This window comes from Salvelinus sp. IW2-2015, unplaced genomic scaffold (assembly GCF_002910315.2).
Source record: "Salvelinus sp. IW2-2015 unplaced genomic scaffold, ASM291031v2 Un_scaffold6512, whole genome shotgun sequence".
Classification (NCBI taxonomy): domain Eukaryota; kingdom Metazoa; phylum Chordata; class Actinopteri; order Salmoniformes; family Salmonidae; genus Salvelinus; species Salvelinus sp. IW2-2015.
This window is the reverse complement of record NW_019947774.1, coordinates 1-11,028: the sequence shown is the minus strand read 5'-3', so window position 1 is coordinate 11,028 and position 11,028 is coordinate 1. Positions and strand designations below refer to the sequence as shown.

General features: G+C 43.1%; 1 protein-coding gene across 1 annotated transcript; it reads left to right on the top strand.

Annotated features, from left to right (window-relative positions):
* The first annotated feature begins 880 nt into the window (after positions 1 to 880).
* minar1 (membrane integral NOTCH2 associated receptor 1) lies at positions 881 to 5,572 on the top strand. Its single transcript, XM_024145020.2, has 3 exons — positions 881 to 1,239; positions 1,869 to 2,869; positions 4,102 to 5,572. Exons 2-3 carry the CDS (start codon positions 2,018 to 2,020, stop codon positions 5,506 to 5,508), a joined length of 2,259 nt encoding a protein of 752 aa, XP_024000788.1. The 5' UTR covers positions 881 to 1,239; positions 1,869 to 2,017; the 3' UTR covers positions 5,509 to 5,572.
* Positions 5,573 to 11,028: the final 5,456 nt, after the last annotated feature.

The following is an 11,028-nucleotide window of genomic DNA, read 5'->3' as shown; positions in this document are numbered from 1 at the left end:
CTTTGTTGTAAATTATGTCTGAGTGTGCCGCTGGCTATCCGTCAATACAATGTTTTTATTGTGCCGTCTGGTTTGCTTAATATAAGGAAATTGAAATGATTTTTACTTTTACTTTTGATACTTAAGTATATTTTATCAATTCCATTTATTTTTGATACTTAAAATACGTTCAGACTTTTACTCAAGTAGTATTTTACTGGGTGACTTTCACTTTTACTTGAGTCATTTTCTATTAAGGTATCTTTACTTTTACTCAAGTATGACATTGAGTACTTTTTCCACCACTCACCAAATGCTTGCTGGCATCAATCAATCAAATCTACGCGGAACATGTTATACTCTTTAGGTCCATACAGCATCAGATACATGGCTACATATACTGAGACAGAGGGGCGCTGTTCCCTCGCTCGGGTGATTTCTCCAGTGAGATTCAGGCACATGCGAATTGACCGAAAATTATGAAAACACAGAGGAAATAAATTATTTTATCATTTTATTGTTAAATATTGGGAAATCCTGGCTTCCCTTGTCATCCATGAATACACCCCACTGCTGCAGGTGCGCGAATATAAGCATCACACCAGTGCACAGTTAACCATATACACTACTGTGTGTTGTATGATTTATATACATTAAAATGTTTCCCCTCGCATTTAACAGAGAGAAAAAACGATTGAACGGTTTTTTAAATGGAATGTATACACATAACTCTAACACCTTGGAATGAACTATGTTGTACAGTAGCCTATAACACGCAATGTGCTGAATAATGTACAGGACAATAATCAATATGAATATATAGTCTCCATCGCTGGCTTGACTTGCAGTTGGTGCTAAGGTGTAATTACGTCATTCTAGGTGGAAACAAAGCCGACTGGGTGCCTTTTTAGCGCCACACGCGCGCGCGTGAGAACGCCGACAGCTCGGTGCCGACAGCTCGGTTCCTACAGCTAACGCAAATCCGTCCCGGAGTGAAGACATAGTCCACCTATTGGAATACATACAAAATATGATAAATTAAGGATTTATCCGCACGGGAGTGACTGGGGATCGAATCGGATCTTTTGGATGGTTATTTACTACGGTGTCCGACTGGAATGTATATTATGGTGTATGGTTCAATGAAGAATGAATGTTGTGCGTCAACTTCGCATTGCTACCACCTTGTTTTGGTGACTTTGAGGAATCTATACCTTTTGAATGCTCACTCGGATGAGAGCAAATGGAATCGGGCGTTAGGTGAGTCTTATTGTCCCTTTGTTGTTATGTACTGTATGAGCGCGCGCGCGCCAGTGAAGAACTAGAATCTGGATTTATTCTCTCTGTTTCGAAGTACTCAGCGGTGAATCTGAGGTTATGCAAATGTGATTGGATTATGACGGTGTGGATATCCATTTCTGTTTGAGGAACGACACTGTTTAGAGTCTTGAACTGAATCTAGTGGGTATACAATGACAAAAACGTAGCCTAATCAATATTCTTGAAAAGTATATACATTTAATAGCTGCATGGTAGTATATATTTTGGAATTAGTTAATATGAAAACCAATCTTTACTGATCCTATCTAAAGAGTGAAGCCTTCTCCAAACTATTAACACATTTCATTTCTATCTTATTCACAATAACACAAATAGACTGATCATTAGTTTATTAGTCACATGCACAGGGATAACTATTGCTGGGGAAATAACATGGGATGTAACACCTTATATTCATGATTATGCAATGTTTGGCTATGTTTTGATTGTGGTATGTGATTGTCCAATAGTTAATATCTCGCTCTCTCTCTGCTGTGTTTTCTCTCTCTCTCTCTCTCCTCTCTCTCTCTCTCTCTCTCTCTCTCTCTCTCTCTCTCTCTCTCCTTCAGGGTCATCCTCCTATCTCTCTCATAAGGGGGACAGGTCTCCCTTGTATTTGAGACGTTCTATTTCCATGGCATCCCCTGTACAGTATACTTTTAAAGAATAGGAGACTAACGAGGATATCAACATCTAGCTCCATCCCACACCACATGCCATGGATCCCCTACCAGAGTACTCCCTGTTCCTAGTCCGGATCCTGGAGGAACTAGACACTAAACACAGTAGTGTGTCCTACCAGGATCTCTGTAAGTCCCTGTGTGCCCGSTTTGACCTGGTCCACTTGGCCAAGCTACGGAGCCTTCTGTTCTACACAGCCTGCCTGGACCCAGCCTTCCCTGCCACTCTCTTCAAAGACAAGATGAGATGTACTGTTGAGGACCAGCAGTCTAAGAAACTCATGGTGGCAGCGGATATCGTCACTATGTTTAACCTAATCCAAATGAACGGGGGGATCGCCAAAGATAAGCTCCCGATGGCACCACCGAGGCKCAAGTTCCACAAGAACCAGTCGTTTGAGTCATGCAGGTCCGACACTGATGTTTATAAGTACCAGGACTATGAGAGGGGCGGCGGTTATGACCTCATGGATCAACCCTCCAGGGCGGGTCACCACCCCCACCATCGCCCCATGTCCCAAAACAACTCCTCCCACCCCCGCCCACACCCCCATCCCCACTCCGCAAGCTCGAAATCCAACTGTAACCCTCAGTTTATCCCCACCTCGGACCCTAACTTCCTATTGGGCGTCAACAAGGATCTAAAATGTCGAGCAGCGTCGCTAGATAAGCTGCAACACCTGCCCCAGTACTCGAGCTGCAGTCCTCCCTCYCCGCCCTGCGAGATGCAGAGCACCTACTTTCCCATAGACATTGACAGTGAGTCCACCACAGACCAGGAGTCCCTGCAACACATCAACCACACGGAGCCCTTCTCTGTCCACTCCTGTGTCCAGAAGAGAAACATCTTCAAGGAGGATTTTCACAACCTGCTAGCGTTCTCCCCACAGGTCTGTGTCTCTGGTCTTTAATTATATATTATTTATTTATTTATTTTTATTAAGTGTTTAAATAAAAAATTTTTTTTTTTATATACCATTCATTATGCAACAATAATTATCCTGACATATTTGTTTGGAAGTACCCCCAACAAGTTTGAGTGTTAATGTTGTCCCATTACTACACTGAAACAACAATACATGAAAAAACAAACATTGAAGATAAAGTCAGACAGATTTCCATTGCAGCCTCCTCCACTGTTAACTATCTGTTATCAATTATCACTGTTCTCGGTCTAATTTTCACTGCTATATGTGGTCAGCTACTTTCTTTATTGTGCCATGTTCTGAGTTGTGTCGTTCCTACTAAACGGTGGTAGCTGTTATATTTGTGCCGTTGTTTGCTAATCTTACCATCTAAATGTAAAGAAAAGCACAAGAAACCTAAAGGACAAAACAAAAGTGATAAAACAGTACCCCCCCATTCCTGAAGCTGGTCCATAGTTCTACAGATGTAGGATCTTAATTTGACCTGCATTGTTGCAGCAAAATAATCCTGCAACAACAGGATTTTAATGTTTAGTCCATAATGTTGCTTGATTGGTGGTTAGGCTATAAACTGGTCAAAATGAGGGTACATGAAAAGTGGAATACTGTTAATATGACCGTTAGTGCAGGTTTTTAATGAATTTATGTCAATCATGAAGGTCATCTGCATTTCCTCTGGCGCAGGAAAAGTCTCATCAACAAAGAGTGATCAAATGAAGATCCTACATCTGCATAGCCTATGTCACTTAGAATGGAAATGTCTCAATGGACATAGCTCTCAGTGAGAATAACCAATTTATAAAACGTATTTCTTTCTAGAAAGGCTTGGTCTGAGCCTAATGTTACATCCAGCACCTTTATGCTTAGTTTGACTCTTTCTTTGTTTGATTTGATAATGCAGGGTGTTTTGACTGATGTGTTAACACAACAGTGTATTAACATGTTGTTATTGTTGTAAAAGTGAACGAGTCTGTAACAAAAAAAAAGTAACTTGTGTAATGACAAAAAATGCTCAAAACAATTACAAAACAATTACCAAATTTCTATGAAACTATTACATTTAGGTTTTAGTCAGTTATCAGATACTCTTATCAGCGTAACTTAGATCCAAACAATACAATATTACAATACTGTTACATTGTCACTACACAGGTTTAAGAGAAACTTAATGAAGTGTTACCTCATTGTCGTTATAGGTCATCACCTCAGAGTCCAAACCAAACGTCAGGGCAACTGGAGGCTACCACCGAAGAGAGCTYCACAAACCTGCCACATTCTTCAACCACAGCTTCGAGCTGCCCTACAGTAACCCCTACTTTGAKCCTACTATGAACTCGCCCATTCAGGACAAACGGCGAGCGAAGCACGAGAGTCTGGACGACCTTCAAGCGTCTACGTATTTCGGCCCAACGACAGTGACGGAGTGCGTGAACACACGGAGGAGTACGGCTAGGCCGGGGAAGCAGCCAATTTGGCCCGTGAAAAGCCTGAGTCTGAATGCTGAAGAAGGGCCACCGGATTTCGAGAGGTCATTTCTGAACGGGAAACCRCTGAAAGACAACCATCGCCACAATGTAGTCAATAAAGAGAATGAGCAGCACTTCCAGTGTGCCAAAGAGAAAGTGGTGGCCTCCCCTTCAGGGTTCGCAAAGAAAACCAACGGGTTGAAAACAAAGGAAATGTCTTCAATGGCGTGCGGTCCCGGGGTGGGTGTCGACAAAAGAGASGTAGGGAAAATATTTAAAGAGAAAGGCATCAACAGTACGTCTTTTCAAGGAGGTAACATAGACAGCTCGTCCAGCGTAGGGACACAAACGGAGCAGGCCGAACAGAGGAAGCTAAAAGACTATGCCGCCGCTCRCGCAAAATACGTCGAGAGAGAGAGGCACTCGTGCAAACAATCGGAAGAGGACTCTGAGATCATCAGCGATGACATCAGTGACATCTTCCGCTTCCTTGACGACATGAGCGTGTGCGACTCGCTGGGCATCATCCAATCGTCGTGCTACAACAGCATCGGATCTCTCTCTCAGGTGACCATGAAGTCTGACGGCGACAGCTCACCCGAATGCAACACGGTCAAACTGGCCAAGTCCAAGCTGGACTGCCTCTTTCACTCCCTAGAGGACACGGACGACGAGCTCAAATCGAGCGTGTGCAAGCTTGTTATGAGGATAGGTGAGATCGAGAAGAAGCTGGAGTCTCTGTCCGGAGTCCGAGGGGAGATCTCGCAGGTGCTCTCCAAGCTCACCAAACTCGACGAGAAGATCCAGGAACCCGAAACCAACGGGAGACCAGGCGAAAACGCTTTAGCCACCACTTCCACCACAGATCACCTTCACCCYGACCCCAACCTCTCACCCCATGTCTTTCAGTGCCACACGACAGGCCACAACATCAAGGTGGACAACGGATCAGTGGAGTGGGGCTGCTCAGACAGTGAGAGTCTGAGAGTCAAGGCAATTAAGAAAAGTATGTTCACGCGGAGGTCGTCACGCTCACTCAATGAGGAGAACAGCGCCACGGAGTCAAAGGTGGCGAGCATCACCAACTCACCACGGGACTGGAGGACGGTGTCGTATTCCTCGCACTCATGGGGATGAGGGTAAAGACAAGGACAGAGACAGAGACCGAGAAAGGGACACCAAGGACAGACACAGGAAAGCCAAAGAGGTAAGAAAAATGGTTTACATTTCTAACACTTTTCACATTACACCAACATTAGATACTCTGTGTTTTTTGGGCTGTTTTGATGTAATATGAGAGCATATTTTCTACACAAAGCGTCTCTGGGAGAAAAGCGCTATTAAAATCCTATGTAGTATTATTATCATTACAGAAACATGACAAGAGTAATCAACAAGGTAAGAACAATGGAATACATTTATATAAGTCCTTTGTAAGTGCTGGACCGCACTGTACGTGTTCAAGAACAGACAAAGAAAAGTATTCACACCACTTGAATTTTTCCACATTTTGTTATGTTACAAAATGGGGATAAAATTGATTTAATTGTAAAAAGAAATCTACAATAATTTTTGTTGTTGTTGTTGTAAACTAATATATCTTGATTAGATAGGTGTTCACCCCCGAGTCAATACAAGTTATAAACACCTTTGGCAGCAATTAAAGTAAGTCAGTGAGTCTTTTGGGGTAAGTCTCTAAGAGCTTTGCACACCTGGATTGTGCAATATTTGCCCATTATTCTTTAAATTGTTCAAGCGCTGTCAAGTTGGTGGTGGTGATCATTGCTAGACAGACATTTTCAAGTTTTGCCATAGATTTTCATGCAGATTTAAGTCAAAACTGTAAGTAGGCCTCTCGGGAACATCCAATGTTGTCTTGGTAGTGTAGATTTGGTCTTGTCTTGGTAGTGTAGATTTGGCCTTGTGTTTTAGGGTTATTGTCCTGCTGGAAGGTGAATTTGTCTCTGTGTCTGTTGGAAAGCAGATTGAACCAGGTTTTCCTCTAGGATTTTGCCTGTGCTTAGCTACATTTCGTGTATTTTTATCCTGAAAAACTCCACAGTCCTTGCTGATGACAAGGACACCCATAACATGATGCAGCCACCACCATGCTTGAAAATATGGAAAGTGGTACCCAGTGATGTGTTATGTTGGATTTGCCCCAAATATAACATTTCGTATTCAGGACAAAAAGTACATTATTTTGACACATTTTTTGCAGTATTACTTTGAAAACAGGATGCATGTTTTGGAATATGTTTTTATTCTGTACAGGCTTCCTTCATTTCACTCTGTCATTTTGGTTAGTATTTTGGAGTAACTACAATGTTGTTGATCCATCCTCAGTTTTCTCTTATCACAGCCATTAAACTCTGTAACTGTAAAATCACGGTTAGCCTCATGGTGAAATCCCTGAGTGGTTTTATTTCTCTCTGGCAACTCAGTTTGGAAGGATGTCTGTATCTTCGTATTGATACACCATCCAAAGCCAAATTAACAGCTTTACCATGCGCAAAGGATATTCAGTGTGTGCTTTATTATTTTTACCAATCTACCAATCAGTGCCCTTCTTTGTGAGGCATTGGAAAATGGGGTCGTCATTCACAAATCAGTCCATGCAGTCCATGCAACTTATTATGTGATTTGTTAAGCAAATGTTTATTCCTGAACTTATTTAGGCTTGTCATAACAAAGGTGTTGAATACTTTTTGACTCAAGACATTTCAGCTTTTCATTTTYTATTAATTTTTAATTAGTCATTTAGCAGACGCTCTTATCCAGAGCCACTTACAGTAAATGAGTGCCAGTGGAGGCTGCTGAGGGGAGGACGGCTCATAGTAACTACCCTTAACTACACCAGTGGAGGCTGCTGAGGGGAGGAAGGCTAATAATAACTACCCTTAACTACACCAGTGGAGGCTGCTGAGGGGAGGACGGCTCTACATAATACTCCTTAACTACAAGTGGAGGCTGCTGAGGGGAGGACGGCTTCATATGTAACTACCCTTAACTACAACCAGTGGAGGCTGCTGAGGGGAGGAAGGCTAATAAATAACTACCTTAACTACACCAGTGGAGGCTGCTGAGGGGAGGACGGCTCATAGTAACTACCCTTAACTACACCAGTGGAGGCATGCTGAGGGGAGGAAGGCTAATAATAACTACCCTTAACTACACCAGTGGAGGCTGCTGAGGGGAGAAGGCTAATAATAACTACCTTAACTACACCAGTGGAGGCTGCTGAGGGGAGGAAGGCTAATAATAACTACCCTTAACTACACACACAGTGGAGGCTGCTGAGGGAGGACGGTTCATAGTAACTACCCTAACTACACCAGTGGAGGCTGCTGAGGGGAGGACGGCTCATAGTAAACTACCCTTAACTACACCAGTGGAGGCTGCTGAGGGGAGGACGGCTTCATAGTAACTACCTTCAACTACACCAGTGAGGCTGCTGAGGGGAGGACGGCTCATAAATAACTACCCTTACTAACACCAGTGGAGGCTGCTGAGGGGAGGATGGCTCAATAATAATGGCTGGAGTGGCACCAATGGAATGGCATCATACACATAGAAACATTAGCTGTACCATGTCTCACACTGTCTAATCACGTGGCATTTTGAAGGACATTGCATTTTTGAAACCCGAGGACTATGACAACCAAGCCATACAAACATAAACTGTAAACTTAAATTAGTCTCAAATAGCCACTTGTCCCTTTTAATAGCCTGGCATCAGCACATATTTCAAATCAAATCAAAGTTAATTGGTTGCGTGCACAGTTTAGCAGATGTTATAAACTGGTTGTGTTCGAGCTTTGAATGCTGATTGGCTGACAGCCATGGTATATCAGACCGTAATCCACGGATATGTCAACATTTATTTTTACTGCTCTAATTACTTTGGTAACCAGTTTATAATAGCAATAAGGCACCTTGGGGTTTGTGATATATGGCCAGTATAGCACGGCTAAGGGCTGTATCAGGCACTCTGCGATGCGTCGTAACTTAACGCATCGTACACAGCCCTTAGCTGTGGTATATTGGCCATATACCACACCTCCTCGGGCTTATTAAATTAATTATAGTGGGTGCAGAGAAATGCTTATGTTTCTAGCTCCTAACAATGTAGTAAAATGTTATAAAAGTACACAAATGATAATAAAATAAATAAAAACAAAAGAAATCAAGAAATGTCTGAACGAATCCAATTAACAATCCCGAATAGCACTGTAACAGTAATTCAATGCAGTCTACTATATATTTCAGTACATAAACACCTGTTTCTAAAAATGCCAGGTTTAAGTGAATTCCTTATGAGTAAACTTCAGTGAGTACTGTAAAGATTATGCAAAAGAAGATAAAGGAGAGCACATCATTGTCTTTTTAACATTTTATTGAGCTGTGTGCATGAAGGAAATAGACCCTGTCTCTAATAAGCGGCAGTTTTGTTCAGTGATTGAAGCAAATAAATGGCTATTAATGAAAGTTTTACGGTATGTAAGTCATTATCTCCTATGTACATGTAGACAGAGACGGGATGTCATAGAATACTGTCAAAAATGTCTAGAGATCAACAGTGTTATTAAAACAGTTGCTATGAAAAGATAGAAATTTTCCTCGCTTCCCTTCCTCAAATCTCCCACGCACGCACACACACACACACACATTTCACGCACGCCACGCACGAATGCATGAACCCGCAAACACACACAACGCAACACACACACGCAAAACACCACACACACACAACACACACACACACACACACACAGCACTCACACACACACACACACACACACACACACACACAACACACACACACCACACCACACACACACACACACACACACACACACACACACAGACACGAAGGAGACAGGCAATTGGCTCGACGGCAGGATTTGATGCTATAGTTGGGTCAACAGACGTCAGTGGAGCTAAATGATCCCAAACCCAGATCCCCTTTCCGTCTCACAGAAAAATGAGACGCATTCTACCAATCTCTCCAATGAGAGGAGAGATTAATACTGTCAATTTAGGAACACAGAGGCAAGGGATGTGGGCTGAATCCTTCTCCTTGGGGCGTTTATGAACTCTCAGGTTAGCACTTTCATCATTCATCACTCGTCAAGGGGAAGGGACCAAGGCCATTTCAGGCTTAGCAGAAAAACAGCTGGCATCCAAATATACAGTAGAGCAGGAGGTAACACGCTAACAAGGAAGTCTGTAAGGTAGTCTGTTGTGAGGTTTACATGGATCAAGAGTGCCATATCGTATGTCTACTGCTGTTATACAGACAGAGGTAATAGGGTCTGTTTTGTGAACAATTATCCGTTTGTAAATGACTGTTTGGGGATTATTGTTGGTTTTTATATACAGTGGGGAGAACAAGTATTTGATCACTGCCGATTTTGCCGATTTTCCTATCTTACAAAGCATGTAGAGGTCTGTAATTTTTATCATAAAATGACAATCACAAAAATCCCGAAAATCACATTGTATGATTTTTAAGTAATTAATTTGGCATTTTATTGCATGACATAAGTATTTGATACATCAGAAAAGCAGAACTTAATATTTGGTACAGAATCCTTGGTTTGCAATTACACGAGATCATACATTTCCTGTAGTTCTTGACCAGGTTTTGCACACCTGCAGCAGGGATTTTGGCCCACTCCTCCATACAGACCGTCTCCAGATCCTTCAGGTTTCGGGGCTGTCGCTCGCTGGGCAATACGGACTTTCAGCTCCCTCCAAAGATTTTCTATTGGGTTCAGGTCTGGAGACTGGCTAGGCCACTCCAGGACCTTGAGAATACTTCTTACGGAGCCACTCCTTAGTTGCCCTGGTGTGTGTTTCGGGTCGTTGTCATGCTGGAAGACCCAGCCACGACCCATCATCAATGCTCTTACTGAGGGAAGGAGGTTGTTGGCTAAGATCTCGCAATACATGGCCCCAATCATCCTCCCCTCAATACGGTGCAGTCGTCCTGTCCCCTTTGCAGAAAAGCATCCCCAAAGAATGATGTTTCCCACCTCCATGTCACGGTTGGGATGGTGTTCTTGGGGTTGTACTCCTCTTCTTTCTTCTCCAAACACGGCGAGTGGAGTTTAGACCAAAAGCTCTATTTTTTGAATCATCAGACCACATGACCTTCTCCCATTCCTCTCTGGATCATCCAGATGGTCATTGGCAAACTTCAGACGGGCCTGGACATGCGCCTGCTTTTGAGCAGGGGGACCTTGTGGTGCGCTGCAGGATTTTAATCCATGACGGCGTAGTGTGGTTACTAATGGTTTTCTTTGAGACTGTGGTCCCAAGCTCTCTTCAGGTCATTGACCACGGTCCTGCCGTGTAGTTCTGGGCTGATCCCTCACCTTCCCATGAATCTTGATGCCCACGAGGTGAGATCTCTGCATGGAGCCCCAGACCGAGGGTGATTGACCATCATCTTGAACTTCTTCTAGTTTTCTTCTATTTTCTAATAATTGCGCAACAGTTGTTGCCTTCTCACCAACCTGCTTTGCTTGTCCTGTAGCCTCAGCCTTGTGCAGGTCTACAATTTTATCCCTGATGTCCTTACACAGCTCTCTGGTCTTGGCCATTGTGGAGAGGTTGGAGTCTGTTTGATTGAGTGTGTGGACAGGTGTCCTT